The sequence below is a fragment of the Hyperolius riggenbachi genome, chromosome 1, assembly GCF_040937935.1.
Source record: "Hyperolius riggenbachi isolate aHypRig1 chromosome 1, aHypRig1.pri, whole genome shotgun sequence".
Taxonomy (NCBI): Eukaryota; Metazoa; Chordata; class Amphibia; order Anura; family Hyperoliidae; genus Hyperolius; species Hyperolius riggenbachi.
Genome location: NC_090646.1, coordinates 380,201,628 through 380,226,436, shown reverse-complemented (window position 1 = coordinate 380,226,436; position 24,809 = coordinate 380,201,628). Strand labels below are relative to the sequence as shown.

Genomic DNA, 24,809 nt, shown 5'->3' with positions numbered 1-24,809 from the left:
GGGGCATGGCCAAAAGTTTTGGTGCGGAGGATGGAGGGGGGCAGGGATGAGTTGTGCAGGGGGCCTGGCTGGTTTTGTTTTTGCTAGGGGGGGCTCGGGTTTTTTTAGGCGGCCTGCCAGGTTTTCGGTGTGCCCTGATTTACTACTTATAGTTTTATTAAAAAAAAACTTTATTTTTATTTTATGTAAACGGTTTTTAATAGGGAAAATTGTACTTCTAACACTTTTTTTTTTTTTTTTTTTTTTTTTTTTTGATCTGTAAACTGCTGTGTTTTTAATCAGCATTAAATAACTACAGGAAAGTGACAAATGTATAAAACGGACAAAAATAAGCCTTGTATAGAGACTTTCCTAGTTTTTAAATTTCACACAAAATATTCAGATGATGTGACGATCACTGCAGATATCTTTAGTAAACTGCTCCCAATAAGCAGGAAACCTCAGCACCTTTAGAAAAAGCTACATGTTGCAGCTCCCCATTTCTTGTATTACATGTTTACTTTCACAACATTGTATTTGAGGCTGATTTTCAGTGCCATGAATTAGAAAGCCAACAGGCATTGTTTTCTCCCAGTGCTTCAGATTTCTGCTGAGTCACTGGCCAGGCGCTGCTTTTGTCATGTGTTCTTGCTCTCTCTTTTTTTTTTTTTTTCTTCCATAAACATAATTACACATCCGCCTGGCACTTGTATGTTAGTTTCACCAGAAAACTTGCTGAGTTTGTGAAAGCTTGAATGGGGGAGGGAGGCCTCCTGAGATTCTAGGTGAAATGTGACCAATTCTCAGTGCAGATTAACCAAGGGCCCATTGGCATAGCATAGATATACAGTGAATGCAGATAAACATCCACCACTGCCAGGTGACCTAGGGGGTGGCATCAGCACATTACAGAAGGGAATGGCAGCTGTGCGAATTGAGGTCTGTGCTTGCTGCGTGGCATATGATTTCTGGCCAACAGCTCTGGTAAGAAATGTGGACCCAAACACTGAACTCAACGCTTTTTAGGCTCCATTGAGATCTAAAATAGCAAAACGCTAACTATTACCGCTAGCATTTTGCGGGAGTGATTTTGCCACGATTAACACGGAAAAATCACTGGACACAGTAGCGTTTTGGGAGCGACGCGATTAGCGGTTCTATACATGCTAATCGCGATCGCTCAAGAATCGCCACCAAAATGCTGCAGGTAACGTGTTTGTGATTATTGCTAATCGCAAAACGCCCATGTACGCGGCAGTGAGAACACTGCCATAGGATAACCTGTGCAAAGTGGTTTGCAGTGACCAGGAATTGTGCGATTCCCGCTCAGATGTGAACGGGGCAGTGGAAAAATTCTTCCTAATAGTTTGCTTTTATTTTATGTAGCGGTTTTGCAGCATAGCAAGACCAGCACATTTCAGGCCTTGTGCCCTTTGTCATGTGCACTCCATGAAATAAAAGCAAATTGGAGGAATGCATTCAGTTGTTTGGGACCACATTTCTTACCAGAGTATTGGAAGCTTGATGAGCCTCTTCACGTGATGGACTCCCTGCAACACACTGTTTGACCTTAGGCCTGGGGATGAACCACTAATTACACTGGCCAACTGCTACCATTCAGCTCAATTATTTTTGTGTGTGCCCATGAACCAGTCAATGTTTATCAGTGGGCTGGTTCACATCACATGCACCTTTTCCATTTGCAGTAAAGACTTTGCAGATTCTTTTTTTCCCCCCACATCTCTCATGGGTATCGTTACAATCTACGGTGCATTTGTTTTACGTGGGTGTCATTAGTGATTTTTTTTGTTTTATACCACTTGGTCTGAGGTTTGGTCGGTAAAATAGGACTATTTTCTTTTACCGATTCAACACTTTCTAGAAATCATTGTAACAACTGCTAATACAAGTACGGTATTGATCTCTAGTGGTTATCCTTTTCTGCTGGCAGTGCACAGTGGGATAAACATCACAGACAGTTCTGTGAGGAAACTTTCCACTCTGAACTGTTTCTTTCCCCAATCTGCACGCTGCCACCAGAAAAGAATATCTGCTGAATATCAGTCACAGAGTATAATCACTGTATCAGTGGTAATTGTAGCATACCTGAAGTGACATGATGAGATAAACATAGGTACATGTAGTACTAGCCTTACAAATTGTCTGAAGCTTTTTTTTCTTTCTTTTTTCTAGTACAGCAAGAGTTAAAAAAAAAAAAAAATGAACATTGTCAATTCAGTCCTTTCCTGAAAAGTAAATAGAAGTTTTAGTGTTCCCAGTAATGTTTCTGTATATTCATTTTTTGTGTAGTAACTTAAGCAGAAAAATTCCGATGACTGTGTGACCCACTAAAAAGAAAACACAAATGCATAGAACAATACATTTATTTATTTTTATTTTTTTTGATGTGTACAAATCCTAGGGCCCCAATTCCAGTTGCAGAGCATTTGCATGTATGTGTTTTTTCCCCAGGCAAAGTTGAGTGAGGCTGCTTTCACAGTGGGACGTTACAGGCGCATGTTAGAGCAGCCTGTAGTGCAGCCCAACTCACAGTAATGAAAAATCAATGGGCTGTTCACAGTGCCCACGTTGCGTTACAGTGTAACGCTGCACGTTCAATGAGCTGTGCGTTATACGCGGTTTTAGCCGCGTTAGACTGTTTGCACATGCTCAGTAATGTTGGAGGAGGAGGTGAGAGTCCGCTATTGTGCCTAGCCACATGGCTAATTAATATTCACTGCACTGTGTGATGTCACGTGTTTACTTCCTGGAGCGGCCGCTTTGTGCGACGATTGGCTGGTGGGACCACGTGATGTGGAGTGTTCCGATCACGTGGTCTCCACAGTCTTTTGAAGCATGCGCCGGTTTCATTCTACCAGTATCGAACGAAAACGGCACACCAAGAGACTCATAACTCGTCTCTATGTAGCATCCAACTTTAGCACCACCATGCGTTGCGTTAGGGGCAAGTTATGCGACCTTAACATCCCCTAAAACGCAACGTCTTGGTGTGAAACAGCCCTAAGTGCAAAAAAAAGTGAAAGTAAAGAAATAAATAAAAATAACACAACCACCCCACCCAAACAAAAAGTGACATTGCATGTATATAATCTGTGTTATTTTATTTCAGGTGTGTTGGAAACAAGAATTATGAGCAACCCTTTCCAGCGGCTAGTGGAGCCACTTGATCCAGCTAAACCTAACAAGAAATTCTTCAACCTTTACAAGCTACATGATGCAAGATATGGTATGAAATTCAACTTCTGCTACAGATTTATGACACAAGACAGCCATTCCTATAGAGATAGACTAACCAGAATTACTGTTCATATAACTGACCAATGCTGGGTGCTCTTCATAAAAATGCACTGTATCATGTATGTCTGTGTCTGGCAGGACATTAGGGCTCATTTACATTAATGCCAAACTAATTTGCAGCTGACATGGCTTTAGTATAATTTTAAACAATATTTTGTTGTACTTTTACAGCTTCCCACATTGATTACAATGTGAGACTAATCCATAGTTTTAGGCTACTTTCCCACCAAGACGTTGCGTTTTAGGGGACGTTATGGTTGCATAACGTGCCCCTAACGCAACGCATGGTGGTGTTAAAGTTGGAAGTCAGATTGAGCCGTGTTATGTGGCTCTCAAAGCAGCCGCTCCAGGTTAGTGATACCGTAGAAAGTCAGGATCTTTTTAAGGATTCGGATCATTTGCATCGGATCATTGAAAAGATCTGGATCTTTGAACCGAATTATTTAAATCATTTTACTAGGGAAGCAGACTGGGTGAAATGACTAGCAGGACAGGACTTTCCCGGCACTGTACATTCTGTATGTTCCTGTTTCTTCCAGACAGACATCCACTGTGAACCGAATCTTTCATTTTGGTGATCCGGATGATTCGACTCACAAAAAAAGATCCGGATCAAATCACCGATTTGTTCATGATCCGGACAACACTACGGTCACACCACGAGTCACCACAGTGCAGTGACTATTAATTACACATGTGGCTGGCCGCGGAGGAGGAGGGGAGACCTCCTCCTCCAACATTACTGAGCATGTGCAAACAGTCTAACGTGGCTTAGCTGAGTATAACGTACAGCATGCAGCACTTTGTACAATGTAACGCAACGTGGGCACTGTGAACAGCACATTGATTTTACAGTGCTGTATATATATACTACGATTCCTCTTTCAGAAAAAAAAGCATATTCAAAGAGAACTCAAGCCTGAACTTAATCGTAAAACAAAACATACGATCTAAACCAGCTCTCCTACCTGAGTCCGATCCCCCTTCTTACCATTATGCGGTACCTTCCGTTCGTTGTCTGGGTCGCAAGGAAGATTTTACAAAATGGTCCCAACCGCAGAAGTACATCCGGGTCATCGCACTTCCATGAGAGTAGTGACTGGGCTCTGGGAATGCTCAGTTCATCCTCTGGGACCTGTAACGAAAAATCCACAACGCCGGATGGATTGCGGAAAAATGGTCGCATCCAGTCCGGCAAGCGGACTTTCCAACGTGGGATGCGGAAATTCGTCCGCATCGGCTGCGCAAACCCGTCCGAGCACTCTGCTCCAAACTCACCAGCATGCTGCTCACCAGGGCTCTGCCATCTTGCCTCTAGGGGGAGGGCGCGCACGCCAGACACGCCTTTATACACTTAGAAAGCGTGTCAGCTGACCTGGAGGTCAGCTGACATTTTAGCCTGCTTTGATTGGTTGCTGCCTGGGGTGGAGACTTCTCTCCCAGGCAGTATATAAGGAAGTGCTTTTCAGTCACACTTCGTCTGTGTTTGCGATACCCTGTGTCAACACTCAGACCTAGTCAGCCTTGTCTCTGGTATTGTGTTATATATTGGTTTATCGCCAATATATACACCTATTATACTGTTTGATTTATCGTGTATGATTCTGTGCCTGTCTTGACTATTCTTCTGCTTCCTGATTCTGTAATTCGCCAGCCCGTACCGTTATCGACTATTGGCTTGGTTTCCGACTATTCTCTTGTCTCACGTTTCTGTACTGTTGCCGAACCTCATTTTGTCTGACCTTTCTCCCTTCAGTGGAACGTCTCCCACTGTAGGGTTCTATCAGAGGCTTGCCTCTTGAGACAACCGCCTCTAGCAAACCCTTGCTGCTAGAGGCTGAGACTCCTCCATTACGTCCTTTGGAGGATCTCACACACAGGGTTCCCATTCAGAGGTAACCACACCTCTGAGGAATTACCGTGTGGTGGACTTTTCCACAATACTTGTGAATTCATACTGTATATCATTGTTTGCTGTGCCAGCTTGCTGGAGGTTGTATTATTGTGCCTTAGAGATACTCTATTGCACCAAGCATCTTCTTGCATCCGATTGTTCCGTGTCACGCTATATTTCCATTATTGGTGATTCTGCAGATCACCATATAATCAGGTATAGCATCTGTATTATTGGTGATACTGCAGATCACCAATAATCAGAAAGTCTGTGATTGCTGACACCAATCGTTACAGGACCTCGGGAGCAAGAACAGGCAGGGGAGGGGCATCTTAATGCCGGAGTGGATGTTATGCAGGAGTGCCTTTCCTGCAAAGGATACGCCTTCCAGTTTCAGGCTACCAACCAGCTGCTTGTCTGCATTTTTAAGGGGGGTGGGGGCTGCGAAGATCAGGGGAGACCGGGCAGGGCCGAGAGGTCACAAAGTTGTGTGATTGTGAAGGGACCATGCCTCTGTGTCCCATTCAATAATAGTAATATCCGCCTCAGGTGCACTTTAACCATTTCAGCCCGTGGGGATTTTTCACCTTATGCAACAGAGCAATTTTCACCTCCCATTAATTCACCAATAACTTTCACTACTTATCACAATGAATTGATCTATATGGTATATATGGTATATTTTGCTAAGAATTAATTTTTTCTAAATGCATTTTCACACGAATATTAAGAAAAAAATTAAAAAAAATTAATTTTTTCTCAGTTTTCGGCCATTATAGCTTTAAAATAATACATGCTACCATAATTAAAACCTGTGTATTTTATTTGCCCATTTGTCTCGGTTATTACACCATTTAAATTTTGTCCCTATCACAATGTATGGCACCAATATTTTATTTGGAAATAAAGGTGAATTTTTTTCAGTTTTGTGTCCATCACTATTTACAAGCTTATAATTTTAAAAAAATGTTCGTAATATACCTGCTTCACATGCATATTTAAAAAGTTCAGACCATTAGGTCACTTTTTTTTTTTTTTTGTATTTTTTATTTTTTCCCATTAAAAATTTTATTTGGGTAATTTTTGGTGTGGGGGCTAAACAGTTAATTTTAAATGTAATAATATCGGTTTATTTTATTAAAAATGTATGTAGATGTAGTTTTACAGTGAGATTTTTTTTTTTTTTTTTTTTTTTCCCGGAAGCCCTGGGAGGACGGGAAACCTTTTTTTTTCTTTCTTTTTTTTTTTTTTTTTTTTTTTTTTTTTTTTTAAGACCCCGTCCCCTGATAAGAAGCTGTCGGTTTTTCTGCCGGAGACTTAGATTGATGAATGGGAACTATATTCCCATTCATTGATCTCTGGGCTAACGGGGCGGCACGGGGGCGCGCAGCAGCAGCCCAGCAGCTGCTGTCTAGACGCAACAATCACGTCCAGGTGGCAGGAATGGTTAAAGCTCAGCAATGTGATGGTCCTACATAATGCTATCTATCAAACCACAATTTAAACGATCGTCCTGATCAAATCATTAAAACTGAAAAACTGAAAATTTGCGTTTGATTTGATCATATTATTCACTAGTGACTTGGCCCGTTTAAAAACAGGCTAGGTCTGTCACTAATACCGCCGCGCGCATGCGAGCACGCATCCCCGCCGCACGTGCCCACGCACACCTCTTCTGGCCCCGTCCTCCGGCTCTCAGCAGTGTCTCTGCTTCTGTCCCTGCACATGCACAGTGCAAAAAAGCACTGACACAGGGACATTAGCGTTTTATTATATAGGATTCTGTCAGATAATCGGATTTGGAGTACAGATGATCTGTGTCCTCCTATAGAAACATATGAAACGTAATGATGCCATATTTGTTTTCAGACAAAATAATCTTACCTTAGTATATATATTCATGTTTTCACAGAACGTTTGCCCTACTCCATTCGTGTGCTGCTGGAGTCAGCCATCAGGAACTGTGACGAGTTCCTTGTAAAAGTCACAGATGTAAATAACATCCTGAACTGGAAAGTCACCCAGCATGAGAATGTGGAAGTGCCATTTCGTCCATCCCGTGTTATTCTGCAGGACTTCACGTAATCGCTCCATTTATCGTCTGATAACACTTAATATCATGATGTAGATCTCTATTGTTGGACTTTATCCTGCTAAAGAGAATTCTACATTTTAAGAAAAATACAATCCTTACAAAAATTGTTGGAAAACTTTATTCCACCTTGTCACATGGGAGTGCCAAAATGTGCGCCAGCCTCTAGTTTACTCTAGTTGTTCAAAATGTGTAACAAAGGTTCCTGCTCTGTGCAGCTTATTACCCATGCAGCTGGAGCAGAACCTCTAGTCAGTACATACTCTAAGGCTGGTTTCACAGTGGGAGGTTACAGGCGCACGTTAGAGCAGCCTGTAACGCACCCCCACCGCACAGCAATGATAAATCAATGGGCTGTTCACAGTGCCCACGTTGCGTTACACAGTAACGCTTCACGTCCAGACAACGTACTGCATGCAGTACTTTATACGCGGCTAAGCCACGTTAGACTCTTTGCACATGCTCAGTACGGGTGTTTTTTTTATTTTTTATTTTAGGGGCGGAGAGGAGGCGGGGAGAGGCCGCTACGTAGCCAGGCACATGGCTACTTATTATTCACTGTACTTGCAGTGTTTACATCCTGGAGCGGCCGCTGATTGGCTGGCGGGACCACGTGATGTGGAGAGCTCTGCTCACGTGGTCTCCGCAGCGCCTCCGACAGAGCAGGCGCACCAAGAGCTGCTTGTAACGCGGCTCTTGGCAGCGTCCTGCTCCAACACCACCAGGCGTTGCGTTAGGGGCACGTTATGTGACCATAACGTCCCCTAAAACGCAACGTCCCACTGTGAAACCAGCCTAAAGAGAAGCACTGTAAAATCTTAGATTGTAAGTAACTTGGTTTGCAAGCACTTTGCAATTAAACTAGGTACCCCAAATTGCTGATCCCACAAGGTATAAGCATTAATTTATACCTTGCAATGATGAAAGGCAAATATCCTGAAACTACTATGCAAGTTGTATGAATGACACCACATTATGAGGGGCTACAGGTGCACTATAAACCAGTGATTATTAATGCATACCTGTCTCACAAAGGCAAAAGAGAGGATCCACATGTTGCTCAAAAAGCCTTCTTTATTAGTGGACGTACCCAACACCAACAAACGTTAAAAAGCTGACATGCTTGACAGTAATGGTGAATAAAAAGGGCCCTGGATTAAGGTGCCACCCACCTGTCACACCCACAAAAGGGGCGGCTCAGTTGTCAGCACAATCAAATTCAACATCACTACTATGCATGGGAAATCAGTCTCCTAATCCAGGATCCCCTAAACTTCAAATGTTAATGTATATAAAATAAAATATGAACAATAACTCCCTTTTTGTGGGTGGCACCTTAATCCAGGACCTGTTTTTATTCAACATGGCTGTCATGAAATCCTCAGCTATGAGACGTCTGAAACATGTCCGCTTTTTAACGCTTGTTGGTCTTTGATACGTCCACCAATAAAGAAGGACTTTTGGGCAACGTGCGGATCCTCTCCTTTTTTTCGTTGTCCCTTTTGACCTGCTATCCTGATCGAGGACTGCCCTGGAACTTGTTGAGGTGTAGCTGTATTCCCACTTCCACTTCTTTCTCTAATACCTTTGTATCCGCTGGTCCCTATGTATATTTCTTACTGTATTACTGCTGCATTTCTAGACCCAGCAAAGTAAGTCATTTTAGAGTTCTGTACTTCTTTCCTCCAGGGGTGTGCCTGCAGTGGTGGATTTTGCAGCCATGCGGGATGCTGTAAAACGTTTGGGAGGAGATCCCAAGAAAATCAACCCTATATGTCCTGCAGATCTGGTGATTGATCATTCCATTCAAGTCGACTTCAACAGGAGGTGAGACTGTTCCAAAATGATCTCCTGCCATTTTGCATGAAACTATTGCATGTATCATCCTATAATCTTCCCATAGTTTTATGATTAAGGAAACGATGCATGAAAACTCCTCCCACTTTTTTCCATCCAGCCTTTTTTCTGGCCATTGCTTACGCTTATCATCTGGTTCAGTTTTGGAGCTGTAAGCTATGTGGTCTCTACACATCCTGTACCTGTGGCGGTTCTGACTACCTTACTTTTTGCCTGCTGCATAAAATCAGCACTAGTATAAATCCTCTCTTCCATTATTTTTAGTAAATATACAGCTACAAAGAAATAAACCAAAATCCCCTTTGTCTGCACACCTCCTTCTTCTTATCCCCTGTTTTTCAGGGATGACAGTTTACAAAAAAATCAGGATTTGGAGTTTGAAAGGAACAAGGAGCGGTTTGAATTTCTGAAGGTGAGTGTCACACTGAATTATAAAACACACCAGGAGCCCAATCTTGTGTATTCTTCTTGCTGGAAAGGTCAGTACATGGAGAAAAGTAATTATACTCACAAGGCTGGGTTACATAGGAGGCAACTACTCAAACAAGCATGTGGGGAAGTACTGCCCCCACTCGTGGTCACAGCTCTTCAGAAAAGGTCCACACGTGGTGGGGTCCCCTCAGTGGGGATGGTAGTGTTATCAGGCACCCAAGAGGTTTTGCAGCACTTTCTAGACACATAACTTGACCTGAGGAAGTGGCTTATGCCGTAAAACGCATTGTTAAAATAAAGTGCCTAATTATTATTATATTTATTTTTATTTATTTTTATTCTTTTTTTTACAATTTGGACATAGAATTTGATCAAAACATTCAAACCATGCATCTTTGCAGCCATGATAGCTGTGCATCATGCAGAAGACTGACATCCCAATATTATTCTAGGGAAAAAAAGGGGCTACTTTTGCTAACGTCTAGGACCCACTTTAAGGACGCTCCCAGGTAAAAGGGGACATTTTTGGCAATATTTTCTATATGAAAGGATTACGGTTATACACTATCACTGCTTATGGATTTTTCCTGATTGTGGTCCTCTGAAAAAAAAAAGAGAGAGAGAGACTGAACTAGGGTTTGAAAAAAAAAATGTGGTGTGTGTGTGTGTGTGTGTGTGTGTGTGTGTGTGTGTGTGTGTGTGTGTGTGTGTGTGTGTGTCTGTCTGTCTCATGTGAGCCGTGCCTTAGTCAGGTTGAGTGTGAGGTATATCAAATGCTTGTTAATTCAGTTGTGTATTTGAATTGCAGTGGGGCTCACAAGCTTTCCAGAATATGAGGATCATCCCCCCTGGCTCTGGGATCATTCACCAAGTCAATCTGGAGTATCTGGCCAGAGTAGTGTTTGACCAGGATGGCGTGTATTACCCGGACAGCCTCGTTGGTACAGATTCTCACACAACAATGATCGATGGGCTTGGAGTTCTTGGTTGGGGTGAGAAGAAACCCCACATTTAATCAAAAACGTATACAAAATGACAATTTTAGCATTTCTGTTTAATGTATTAATTCAATTTTAATAGACTTAGCAAAGAAATGAACAGCGCTACTTAAAACAGATAAGTGCCTACCTGCAAGAGAGTGCAAGCCCCACTTGTGGGATAAAATACACACCGAGCATACACATAACCTGTCTACCACTGGAGGATGTTGGTTTCCTGTAACAGCTTGCATGCAGCTTGTTAAAGAGAACCAGAGACGAAGCACCCTCATGTATTTTTTTACATTTATCAGTGGGAACATGACAGTAAACACCTACCCTGTTTTAGTTTCATTCTTATCTGCTTAATAAGTCTATTAGCAGCTGTGATAAGAATCCCCGACTGGCTCAGTCTAGGTTTGACCTGGAATCATTAAAGCTGAGTCACTCTTCTGTGGAGTCTTTTCAAGCCCAAGCCTGCCACCTCCTGGCTCAGATTTCCTGCTTTGCATACTGAGAGCTGTGATGACATGGGAGGGGCTGCTCCTGCTGAGAGAGAAGCTCTGAAACAGACGAGTTTTCAGAGCAATATGCAATATGATCTGTGTGCTCTGTGTGCACTCTGTCTGCATAGATACTGATGATGACTGCAGTTTCATTCCTATGAGAGACACTTCCTACAGGCAGCTGCACATCATACCAAAATGAAAGCACACAGATGAAAGGCTGCAGCAGCCTTTCTCATATAGCCTAGATAGCAGCCTAGTCTCATATAGCCTAGACAGCACATCCAGAACAACTCATAACCCGGAAGCAAAAGGGATATGAGCTGGCGGCCATATTTGATTTTTCCTGGAGCAATAATGGATAAAAAACACTAAAAAAGGCACACCAGAGCGGCGAAATTATCAGGTAGAGCATTTATTCTTTACAAGCTATCCACTGATATGTTTATTTTGTGTGAAACGTTCATCTCTGGTTCCCTTTAAAGAGTCTGAAGCGAGAATAAATCTCGCTTCAGACCTCATAGATAGCAGGGGCATGTGTGCCCCTGCTAAAACGCCGCTATAGCGCGGCTTAACGGGGGTCCCTTCACCCCCAAATCCCCCTCGATACACCGGGGGAGCGCTTCCTGGTTGGGGCAGGGCTAACCGCCGCAGCCCTGCCCCACGCGCGTCTGTCAGCGCGTATCTCCGCCTCTCCCCCGCCCCTCTCAGCCTTCCTTCACTGAGAGGGGCGGGGGAGAGGCGGCGATGCGCCGCTGACAGACGCGACTGGAGGCAGGGCTGCAGCCGTTAGCCCTGCCTCCAGGAAGAGACAGCCAGCGACTTTTTCACGACACACTTTTGCGGGGGGTGGGTTGGGGGTGAAGGGACCCCCGTTTAGCCGCGGGATAGCGGCGTTTTAGCAGGGGCACACGTGCCCCTGCTATTTATGAGCTCTGAAGCGAGATTTATTCTCGCTTCAGAGTCTCTTTAAGTACTCATCCCTCCCACTGCGGAGAAGTCATCCCCCTATGGGAGGGGACCTAACACTAACTAAATCCTAACCTATGCATAGCCTGGGTGCGCTACCAAGTAAATCGAAAATTAAAAATTGCGCAAAAGGTGGATCAGTGCATCACCAGGCCGCCTGCGCTGATCCACCTTTTGCGCAATTTTTAATTTTCAATTTTACTTGGTAGCGCACCCAGGCTATGCATAGGTTAGGATTTAGTTAGTGTTAGACCCCCTCCCATAGGGGGATGACTTCTCCGCAGTGGGAGGAACGAGTACTTAACAAGTTGCATGCAAGCTGTTACAGGAAACCAACATCCTCCAGTGGTAGACATGTTATGTGTATGTTCGGTGTGTATTTTATCCCACAAGTGGGGCTTGCACTCTCTTGCAGATAGGCACTTATCTGTTTTTAAGTAGCGCTGTTCATTTCTTTGCTATGTACTATTTTTTTAATTCAATTTTGGTCAGCTGCTCCCACTTAGCAGCCTTGCTTTTTGTGTATATGCAGAGCTTCTGTTTGGGTTCAAGGTGCGTTTGTAGTTTCTGGGGAGGCTCAGCGCACCTCTGATTGTAGGCCATTCGAAGGCGGCCTGGTGATGCGCTGATCCACCTTTTTGCGCATTTTTTAATTTTAATAGACTAGACTAGAAAAACTCACCAGATTGCTATATAACGCAAAGAAAATAAAAACTAAGCTGATAAAAACATTATCTCAGTTTAAATAAGAAGCATGAATTATTTGAGTGTGAAATATTCCATAAAAAAAAGACCTACCGCTGTGTCCCCTGGCTGGCACATTATCCCCCCGAAACTCCCGATAAGCGACTTGTCACATCCAGGACCGGTGCTACTATTGAGGCAAAAGGGGCAACTGCCCTGGGGCCCGATGGCTCCAGGGGCCCCCAGGTAGCCTCCCCCAACTACTCCTCATGGCCCCTATTCAGTCGTTCAGATGACTTGATATCTCTCACCTGTCCTGACGGCTGCTCCATCCCAATCACATCTTCATCCATGCTGCCTGCCTCTTCTTTATGCCCGGCGAATGTTATTTACACATAACATGCGCCGGATGGAGAAGACGCAGGGAACTGGGCTGAAGATGGAGATCAGGATGGAGCAGCTGCTGGGACATGTGAGAGATATTGAGGCATCTGAACTACCGAATGGGGGCCATGAGGAGCATTGGGGGGGGGGAGGAGGGGGGGCACTTAGGGTGCCCATGGAGAGGCTGGGCCCTGGGGCAAAAACTAAACTCGGGGGGGGGGGGGGGGGGGGGTCCGAGAGCTTACTTTTATGGGGTGGGCCTCCAAGTTACTTTTGCCCCAGGGCCCCTGTGTGACTTAAACCAGCCCTGGTCAGATCTGTGAAACAGGTTGGGGCATCCTTAGCTGGAATGACACTCCCTCAGCACGCATATTACAGCATCTGGAACGTCCTTTCCCTGCCTGCTGAAAACTTATAGGCACAGCTGGATACGTGCATTGCAAAAAAATAATTTCAAAAAATGCACAAGAGGAACTGTGCATGCCTGGAGCTCAGGTCCTCTTGTGAGTGTACAGTGACCAGAAGTACTTATAGGGCTGTGGCCATTTTGGATTTCAAATAAGTTAAAGTGATGTATCATGGTCTGGAGTGTGACCAGGATCAAGTAGTATCTTTTTTTTTTTTTTTTTTCATGTTTTGATCCACCTCAGGATTTCTTTAAACTTGTTTGCTGCATACAGAACATTAAAGATAAAGCTTTGTATTTAATGGTATTATGTGTATCCGTAACTACACTTTGTTCACTGCATAATCAGGTGTTGGAGGCATTGAAGCTGAGGCAGTTATGCTTGGTCAACCAATAAGCATGGTTCTTCCTGAGGTAATTGGCTATAAACTGGTTGGGAGCCCCCACCATTTGGTGACCTCTACAGACATTGTACTTACAGTCACTAAGGTATGTAAGACCATTCAAATCCCATCTAGTTCACTATTTGGAATTGTTAAAAAAAATGTACAACTGTTGACAGCCCAAGATTACTTAAAAAAATAATAATAATCCCTTGCTGTAAAAGTATGCATGAAACTGCAGTCACACAATCTTAAAGAGGAACTCCAGTGAAAATAATGTAATAAAAAAAGTGCTTCATTTTTACAATCATTGTGTATAAATGATTTAGTCAGTGTTTGCCCATTGTAAAATCTTTTAAATCCCTGATTTACATTCTGACATTTATTTTATGGTGACATTTTTACTGTTGGCAGGTGATGTAGCTGCTGCATGCTTTTTTGGCAGTTGGAAACAGCTGTAAACAGCTATTTCCCACAATGCAACAAGGTTCACAGACAGGAAACTGTCAGGAGTACCACAGTCCTCAGAGTTTCTTGTGGGAGGGGTTTCACCACAATCAGTCATACAGCGCCCCCTGATGGTCTGTTTGTGAAAAGGAATAGATTTCTCATGTAAAAGGAGGTATCCGCTACTAATTGGGATAAAGTTCAATTCGGTCGGAGTTTCTCTTTAAACTTCTCAATCACTCTCTGTGATTTGATATAAGTGAATACTATAAACTTGCCACCAAGAAGCAAATTATTCTCATTAAATTCATACCAGGTTTGCAGGATCACTTCTTATGAGAACCTCCAGCCTGGAGGACCTTGGGAAACTACATGGGCTTCAATTAGTGATTGTTGTTGTGCATATACCACTTTTGAAATGATTGTTACTGTGCACCTGTACTGACAATGTTTTTTCATATGTAATATCAACAGCACCTTCGTCAAGTTGGAGTGGTGGGAAAATTTGTTGAATTCTTTGGGCCAGGTGTTGCTAAACTTTCAATTGCTGATAGAGCCACGATTGCAAACATGTGTCCAGAATATGGAGCCACAGCAGCATTCTTCCCAGTTGACTTGGTCAGCATACAGTATTTACAACAAACAGGTATGGCTTCCTCTAATTGTAGTTTTAATGGATAAACCATTAGCATATTTAATGCTAATAGAACAATTCACATCATTGTCTCTCGGGGGCTAACAGTCCAGTCTTGTTCCCATAGTACTACAGTGTGGGCTGCATAAGCCAGTCCAGTCTTTCTACCACAGTTAATGGGGGTAAGCCAATTAGTCAGTATGTTGTTTGCATGTGGGAGGATGTTGAAGTGCCCAGAGGAAAATTACATGGATACACATGCTCCATGCACATAGTATACTGGCCGAGATACAAACTTTCCAAGACCAGAGTGGCAAACACTTATAGGAACTTTGTGTTCCATGATACCAAACGCCATTCAGTCTTTTGTTATGTAATTAGTCTGCCCTAGAGCATAAGGAATCTTGTGGTAGTATGAGTATTCCCCATATAGTTAGAAAGAGGAAAGCAAGTCTGATTCCAACCTCTCACAATTTGTGCAGATTTTCTTACTCCTAATGAGTACTTGCATTGTTTAAGTATTTGGGGTTGGGGTACCAGTGCGCTCCTCAGATCACAAGCTAGATTTAATACGTTTCGGTGCTGGTTGCCTGGTGCGCTATGATCAGCAGGGGTGTAGACCCTGAAAGCAATAGAATATATATAAGTGATGGTAGCGCTCGACAGGTCTTCAATGTAAAACACCAATTTGGGTCTGAAACCACAATTTCCTACTTTACACTTATATGGTATTAAAACAAAAAATAAAGATTATACACATGCTCTATTGTCCTATTCTCCTAAAGAGAAAAGCACTTTCAAACCACTCATGAAGTTTACAATTGCCTGTATGGAAAAAAGGGGGTTTTTACAACACTTTCCTATTGATCTTTTCCTTGAATGTAAAGTCCACACTGGTGTCTTATAGCTGAAACACCTATATCATGTAAATAGGCAAAAGTCCTAGTTATCAAGTCCCAAATGTCAGAGTTGCTTATAGTCGAGCGAGATTTCTACATCAACATGCTTTATCCTCATATAAATAGTAGACGTGCTCACCAGATCCAAGTGCCAATCACAACAGTTGGCAATAATCGCGTTTGGCCCAGCCTGTTTGGACAGATCCAATCTTCCTATATCCTCAGCCGTATTCTCAATGGTATATGCAAGGGAAAGAAATATACGCACTATGGCATAGTATGTCTGAGACTTTTCACCCAAACGTGCACCACACACAGAACGACTGACGTGACCCAGCACCTCAATTTCCTCCTCGTGTGAGGGCTATTTAAATGTCCTAGCCTCTTACCATGTGCTATGGCTGACCCAATCTGATCAGCATGCTCGCTTGTATTACACGTTTTGCCTTGACTCCATCCAAGTAGTAGTAGTGCCTTAGACTCAAAGAGAGGCTAACATAGCGTAATATTGTTTTTATTTTTATTTCCAGATAGAAAAGGTTAAAATTTACACTCACAATTCTGCAGATAAAAATGCGCATATCAAGTAAAATCCTCGTGGCCTGGCGTCTCCTTCCGTGTTAAAGCTCCGCCCTACTAGTTTCGTCAATGATGACTCATCAGGGGCCTTTTTTATCTGGAAATAAAAACAATATTACGCTATGTTAGCCTCTCTTTGAGTCTAAGGCACTACTACTACTTGGATGGAGTCAAGGCAAAACGTGTAATACAAGCGAGCATGGTGATCAGATTGGGTCAGCCATAGCACATGGTAAGAGGCTAGGACATTTAAATAGCCCTCACACGAGGAGGAAATTGAGGTGCTGGGTCACGTCAGTCGTTCTGTGTGTGGTGCACGTTTGGGTGAAAAGTCTCAGACATACTATGCCATAGTGCGTATATTTCTTTCCCTTGCATATACCATTGAGAATACGGCTGAGGATATAGGAAGATTGGATCTGTCCAAACAGGCTGGGCCAAACGCGATTATTGCCAACTGTTGTGATTGGCACTTGGATCTGGTGAGCACGTCTACTATTTATATGAGGATAAAGCATGTTGATGTAGAAATCTCGCTCGACTATAAGCAACTCTGACATTTGGGACTTGATAACTAGGACTTTTGCCTATTTACATGATATAGGTGTTTCAGCTATAAGACACCAGTGTGGACTTTACATTCAAGGAAAAGATCAATAGGAAAGTGTTGTAAAACCCCCCTTTTTTCCATACAGGCAATTGTAAACTTCATGAGTGGTTTAAAAGTGCTTTTCTCTTTAGGAGAATAGGACAATAGAGCATGTGTATAATCTTTATTTTTTGTTTTAATACCATATAAGTGTAAAGTAGGAAATTGTGGTTTCAGACCCAAATTGGTGATTTACATTGAAGACCTGTTGAGCGCTACCATCACTTATATATATTCTACTTGCATTGTTTCCTCACTGTGAATTTAGTCACATCTCTGCTACTCTTAAAAGTTCTATTTTGGCATCTTTTAAATTCCAGTTTCTGGTACTATTTATTCTACTGTCTGTACCATCTGAAAATTGAAACCTTTTATCTGAATCTTGAGAATATACTGTATAAAGATATATTAACCATTTCAGCCCACAGGGATTTTTCACCTTATGCATCAGATCAATTTTCACCTCCCATTCATTCGCTAATAACTTTATCACTACTTTTTTTTATAAATGCATTTTAACAGGATTAATAAGAAAAAAAATCATTATTTCTCAGTTTTCGGCCATTATAGCTTTAAAATAATCCATGCTACCGTAATTAAAACCTATGTATTTTATTTGCTCGTTTGTCTCGGTTATGACACCATTTAAATTTTGTCCCTATCACAATGTATGGCGCCAATATTTTATTTGGAAATAAAAGTGAATTTTTTCCGTTTTGCGTCCATCACTATTTACAAGCTTATAATTTAAAAAAATATTCGTAGTATACCCCTTCAAATGCATATTTAAAAAGTTCAGACCCTTAGGTAACTATTTGTTTTTTAATTGTAATTTTTTATTTTCCATTAAAAATTCTATTTGGATAATATTTTGGTGTGGGAAATAAAGTTAATTTTTAATCTTATTATATGTGTAAATTGTAATGTAAAAATATGTAGATGTAGTTTTACTATTTGGCCACAAGATGGCCACCTTGAATATTTTTTTTTTTCCTCCTTGTGCTTCTCGCTAAGCGGAAGCACAAGGGGGATGCGGAAATTTTTACGTGCAGAAAGACTGAAGCCTCTTGTAAGAGCGCTTCGGTTTTTCTGCTGGGGACACGGATCGGTGATCGGGAACCATGTTCCTGTTCACTGATTCCAGGGCTACCGGGGGACACCACTGGGGCGCGCCTGCGATCGTGAACAGGAGCGCGCCGAAGCGCAGCACCGCAGCAGAGCGGCCGCCCGGTCGTGAGCTTCACGTCCGGGTGGCAGAAATAGTTAATAATGCCACATACAGGATCTTCTCAAAAAATTAGCATATTGTGTTAAAGTTCATTATTTTTTGTAATGTACTGATAAACATTAGACTTATATTTTAGATTCAAATACACACAACTGAAGTAGTTCAAGCCTTTTATTGTTTTAATATTGATGATTTTGGCATACAGCTCATGAAAACCCAAAATTCCTATCTCAAAAAATTTGCATATTTCATCCGACCAATAAAAGAAAAGTGTTTTTTAAAACAAAAAAAAGGAAACCTTCAAATAATTATGTTCAGTTATGCACTCAATGCTTGGTCGGGAAACCTTTTTCAGAAATGACTGCTTCAATGCGGCGTGGCATGGAGGCAATCAGCCTGTGGCACTGCTCAGGTGTTATGGAGGCCCAGGATGCTTCAATAGCGGCCTTAAAGGGGAACTGAAGAGAGAGCTATATGGAGGCTGTTATGTATATTTCCTTTTAATCAATACCAGTTGCCTGGCAGCCCTGTTGGTCTATTTCTCTGCAGTAGTATCTGAATAACACCAGAAACAAGCATGCAGCTAGTCTTGTCAGATCAGACTTTAAAGTCTGAACCACTGAAACACCTGATCTGCTGAATGCTTGTTCAGGGGCTATGGTTAATAGTATTAGAGGCAGAGGATCAGCAGGGCTGCCAGGTAACTGGTATTGCTTAAAAGGAAATAAACAGGACAGCCTCCATATACCTCTCTCTTCAGTTTCCCTTTAAGCTCATCCAGAGTGTTGGGTCTTGCATCTCTCAACTTTCTCTTCACACTATCCCACAGATTCTCTATGGGGTTCAGGTCAGGAGAGTTGGCAGGCCAATTGAGCACAGTAATACCATGGTCAGTAAACCATTTACCAGTGGTTTTGGCACTGAGCAGGTGCCAGGTCGTGCTGAAAAATGAAAGATGCAATTCACAAACGAGTAGCTATGACTGACATCCTTCTCCTTTGAGCTCTCCAGCATACAATTAAACTCCTGCATAATTAATTCAAAAGGTCCCATCCTCACATCTAAAATACCTCAAAGAATTACTTTACCAACAGAAATCAGCTGGTCTAATCTCTGTCAAAAAGTGGGCGTGGTTACTCCTTGTTTGCCTTTGTAAATTGTGTAATTACTGAATGTTTAGACCAGGTCTAAAGACAGGTCTAGACATTACACCAAACCCTCAGTAGACTAAAAACCATCTGTAGACTAGTCTAAACTGCTTAGTGAATTGACGCCTATATAGTCCAACCTGCAATTACTATTATAGCCTACCTCTTCACAGAAATCAGACAGTAGTTTTCTCATTTTTTGGGGGGAAAAGAATGGAAAAAATGTACAACCTTGGTTTACACATTCCTTTAGTTCTAATCCCAGATATTCATGAATGTGTGTATAAACATATTAACCTCCTTAGCGGTAACCCCGTGTGTGACACGGGGTAAGCCGCCGGAGGGTGCCGCTCAGGCCCTGCTGGGCCGATTTGCTTAATTTTTTTTTTGCTGGACGCAGCTAGCACTTTGCTAGCTGCGCCAGCACCCCGATCGCCGCCGCCGCGCGCCCGATCGCCGCTATCCGGTGCGGCGCGCGCCCCCCCCCCCCCCAGACCCCGAGCGCTGCCTGGCCAATCAGTGCCAGGCAGCGCCGAGGGGTGGATCGGGTCTCCCAATGACGTCCCGACGTCGCTGACGTCGGTGACGTCATCCCGCCCCGTCGCCATGGCGACGGGGGAAGCCCTCCAGGAAATCCCGTTCTTTGAACGGGATTTCCTGATCGCCTATCGCCGGAGGCGATCGGCGGGGCTGGGGGGATGCCGCTGAGCAGCGGCTATCATGTAGCGAGCCCTCGGCTCGCTACATGATAAAAAAAAAAAAAAAATTAAAAAAAACTGTTGCGCTTCCCCCTGGCGGTATTTTTCATACCGCCAAGGGGGTTAAGTTAAAGTAAAAAAAAATTAACTGTTATTATTTACCATCATATTGTGCAACCTTACCTTCTTACAAAAACATTACACTTCTATAAGTGTTTTTTTACCACTGGTATTCTACACTGGGTGTAGGATAGCAAATCTATCCAACATCCCAACCCAGCTCCTAGTGCAACTTTGGACTATTGGGTACACTCTCATGTATCTCTTGGTATTGCCCTCTGGTTAAATTTTAGACATTAGTTTCTTTCCATTTTTTTTTAAAAGAGCTAAATTAGGAATGTACAGTGGAATCTCATTATAGTAAACTCTGATATAGTAAACCCCTGGATAAAGTTAACTCCGTCCTCAGGTCCCAGTAAATGCATCTGTATAAATATACTGTAGATAGAGCAAAGTCTACACACTTCCAGGTTGGAAAAGTCCAAAGGAGTTTTATTTATCAAAACACAGGTACAGCAAAACGGCTGACATGTTTCTGACTAAACGTCCTTACTCATAGCCTGACACTCCTAACCTGATACTCCTAGCCTTTCCAACCTGGAAGTGTGTGAACTTCTCTCTATCTACACTACGGTTGCAGCTTTGTTTTCAGCACCCTCATCTGGTGGGGAGGTTGAGCTGTGATTTATTTTCTACATTCTGTATAAATATACAATGTAAGACAATTCTGATATAGTAAAATTATTTTCCTGCTCCCTTGGAGTTTACAATAAAGGGATTCTACTGTATTATAAAGCTAATTGCTAGGGTATTGTTAACCATAACCATTGATAAACTTGTTGCAGGTCGTGAGGAAGAAAAAGTAAAGTACATCCAAAAGTACTTAGAAGCTGCTGGGCTGTTCAGAGACTTCAGCAATTCAGAACAGGACCCCGATTTTACCCAGGTGTATATATAGTATTTTGCAATACATGCTAAATTAAGAGTAGCCAGAGCAATAAGGCTTTGTTTCTCATTAATGTATTCTATAGATTGCTGCTGATAAAGACTAGTATTTCTGCATCTGTGTAGATATTGATTTCATTTGTTTCCATGTCCTCAAACTTATTCTTAAAGCCTGCAATCACTATCAAGGTAGTTCCCAGGGTAATAAAATCTCTCAAATCCTCCAAAGCACCTGGCCCCGATGGCTACACTGCTATTTTTTTTAAAGACCTTTAAACAACATTTGGCCCCCTCCCTGTCCACCATGTCTAACAAAGTGCTGACCGGCAAAGAGGAACTCTTACCTGAATTACTTCAGGCCTCGATAGAGGTGATCCCAAAACCTGGACGTGATCTCTGATGTGCCTAACTATAGGCCCTTATCACTCATCAATATAGACACTAAAACATTCTCCAAAATACTTGCTGATAGGTTAAATTCCTTACTTCCAGGTGTGGTACACCCTGATCTGATGGGATTTATTAAACCCCCCTGGCGGTATAATTCCCGCGGCTGCGGGAGGGTTTTTTTTTCACTTTTTTTTTTTTTTTTTTTTTTAGCATGTAGCTAGCCTAGCGCTAGCTACATGCTTCCCCCCTCCCCCTCCCCGCAGCGTCCGCCGATCCCCTCCGATCGCCGCCGGCGCCGCTTGCCCATAAGGAAATTTCCTTGAGGGCTTCCCCCGTCGCCATGGCGACGAACGGAGTGACGTCATGACGTCACAGGGAGTCCCGATCCACCCCATAGCGCAGATTGGCCAGGCTGCGCAAGGGGTATGCGGGGGGGGCTGTTTCCGCGGCGGGTAGCGGCGCATCGGCGGCGACCAGACCAAACCCGCAGCTAGCAAAGTGCTAGCTGCGTGTTTGAAAAAAAAAATGATGTAAATCGGCCCAGCAGGGCCTGAGCGGCACCCTCCGGCGGCTTACCCCGTGTCACACGGGGTTACCGCCAAGGAGGTTAAAGGCGGGCAAACAACCGACAACATTAGAAGATTGATTGGGCTGGTGGAGGTTATGTGTTCCTCTCGGGGGGCTTCTCTGCTCCGCTCTTTGGACGAAGAGAAGGCCTTCGACATGTCAGATTGGAGATACCTGAGATTAGAGCTACAAAAATTTGGCATTGCAGGCGAGTTTCGTAATGGTGTTAGGAGCCTCTACACTGGTCCCCATGCCTCAATATGTAACACACCAGGGGTGCCCCCTCTCCACTCTACTCTTTGCTCTCTGCAGTGAAGCCCTTGCTATATTAGTGAGGAGCTCTCCGGATGTCTCGGGTATAACTGTTTGGGTGTAAAACCTTTAAGGTTGCCATGTTCTCTCGCAACACTGTGTTTACCCTGTCTAATCCTCATGTCTCCCTTGCTTCTTTATTTAAAGGAAACATCCAAGCCAAAAACGTTCTGTGCCCTCGCCGCAGCTCCGGTGGCTCCCGGTGTCCTTCGCTACAGAAACCTCGCCAGGTCGGCTTCTTGTGCGCTCCACGGCATGGGTCACGTGGTCTGGCCGACGTCATCAGGATTGTACTGCGCAAGCACAGTAGTTCTGCACCTGCACAGTATAATCCTGATGACGTCGGCCAGACCACGTGACCCGCGTGGTGGAGCACAGAAGAAGACCTGGCGAGGTCGGCTTCTGCAGCGGGGAAGACCGGGAGCCACTGGAGCTGCGGCGAGGGCACAGAACGACTGCCTGGGGCTGGAGGAAGCCCCAGTAAAGTGAAGGGTTTTTTTTTTGTTTTGTTTTTTTTGTTTTTTTTATAGCTTGGACCTTTACTTTAACCTTCTAGATAGTTTCTGCGAGGTGCTAGGCTTTAAGGTCAATAAAAACAAGTCAGAGGCCATGGCCTTTTGCATGCCCTTCTCCCAGCGGGAATCTCTGGCTGCCGCCTTTCGGTTTAAGCTTCAGCAAAATGGGATGACGAACTTGGGAGTGTTTATCACCCCCTCTAAAAGATCGCCTCTATGCAGCTAACTACACACCCGTGATCAATAAGTTTCACGGGCTGTTAAGGGAATGGCAGCAATACCACTTAACGCTCACGGCAGGAGTAACGCCCTAAAAATAACAGCCCTACCCAAAATATTATATTTGTTTAAGTCGTTGCCTGTTCGTGTCTATCTCCCAGATCTCAAAAAACTTCAGTCCCATTTTGTTGCCTTTATCTGGGCTGGTGGACGGCCTAGGATAAGTTATCCATATCTGGGTAGAACTAGATCTGTGGGTGGTATGGGGGCACCTAGGTTATGCCAATATTATTTTGCTTCTAGAATAGCTCAACTGGCGCAATTGTCCTCTGCCCCGGGCTCCACCAGATGGGTCGACCTTGAAGCTGCTCTGGTCTCCCCCTTCCCGATTGCTTCCCTGTTGTGGACAAAGTGTCCTGCTCTTCTATCAAACTACTCTCTCACGATTATAGTAGAGTCTCTGATGACCTGGAGGGGCTTGACCAGACTGCTTACAAACACCAAAAACTGTTCATTAGATGAATCAGTTCTGCTTAACCGGGACTTCCCTCCTGGGTTGGAGCCTGAGGCTTGGTCGTCCTGGACTACCTCGAGCCTGTTGACATTGAAAACTCTCTTTAGTGATTCCCGCCCTCTTTCCTGGGACCAGACTAGAGAAAAATGTAGCCTCTTTCCTTCTCAATTTTTCCAGTTTCTGCAGTTAAGTCACTTTATAGCCTCCCGATTTAAACTGGGATTCGACTTTATGCAACCCAACATAGCTAGAGAGTTTTGTTCTTATACTTACAAGTTGGGGCTTATCTCAGTCATGTATGCCAAAGTCTGGTATAATAGAATGGCACCAGCCACCCAGCCATGGCTAAATGGGAGAACAGGATGATTATGGTTCTTTCCCAAGATGACTGGGCCTCTATCTTTATGGGTATGGCAAGGGCTTCCATCAATTGCACCATGAAGGAACAAGGCTACAGAATCCTTTATGACTGGTATAGAACCCCTTCTCTGCTGCACAAAAGGGGTCTGATTTCCTCTGACCTATGTTTTTGGGGATGTGGCCGGGTTGCGGACCAACTTCACTTTTGGTGGTCTTGCCCAGTGGTGGCTGACTTTTGGTTTTCCTGCTTCCACTTGGCATCCACTGTCCTCGATCTTGAAATCCTTCTAAACATATGGGTGGCTCTTTTTCACTTGAACTCGCCTCCCCTCTCCAAATACCAAAACTCCCTACTGGTGCAATTGTGCCCAGCCACAGATACCTAAACAATGGAAGTCTCCATCTATATGCTTTCAGGCCTACAAACGCAAAATTCAGGAGGTGTTCTATCTAACCGCATGGCTATTTGACAGAATATGGACCCCCTGGTCTGACTGGTGGACTTCACAGCATTAACCGCCTACACCTTCCCTTTGCTCTGAGATCTGAACCTAACATTGTCTTCTGTTTGTCTACCCTTGGGTGCAGATCATCTCCTTCTACATTTTCATTGTGTTTATCATACTTGATATTATCAATGCTTCATGATTGTTTCAATCTCTGTGCATTACTTGTTAATGTTACTTGTTTCCTATCCTTTAATAAAAGCTATTTGTTGAAACTTATTCTTAAAGCAGAGATCACAAATCCATTACAGCTTATCA

General features: G+C 43.4%; 1 protein-coding gene across 2 annotated transcripts in view; it reads left to right on the top strand.

Annotated features, from left to right (window-relative positions):
- The window catches only part of ACO1 (aconitase 1), a 90,599-nt gene that overhangs the window by 27,246 nt on the left and 38,544 nt on the right, over nucleotides 1-24,809 (top strand). For both annotated transcript variants that reach the window (XM_068234368.1, XM_068234369.1), the window contains exons 2-9: nucleotides 3,110-3,226; nucleotides 7,104-7,272; nucleotides 8,973-9,110; nucleotides 9,483-9,552; nucleotides 10,381-10,564; nucleotides 13,848-13,987; nucleotides 14,803-14,974; nucleotides 21,069-21,169. In XM_068234368.1, coding sequence (XP_068090469.1) covers nucleotides 3,130-3,226; nucleotides 7,104-7,272; nucleotides 8,973-9,110; nucleotides 9,483-9,552; nucleotides 10,381-10,564; nucleotides 13,848-13,987; nucleotides 14,803-14,974; nucleotides 21,069-21,169 — 1,071 coding nt within the window. In that variant the 5' untranslated portion in view covers nucleotides 3,110-3,129. The remainder of the gene's footprint in view (nucleotides 1-3,109; nucleotides 3,227-7,103; nucleotides 7,273-8,972; nucleotides 9,111-9,482; nucleotides 9,553-10,380; nucleotides 10,565-13,847; nucleotides 13,988-14,802; nucleotides 14,975-21,068; nucleotides 21,170-24,809) is intronic.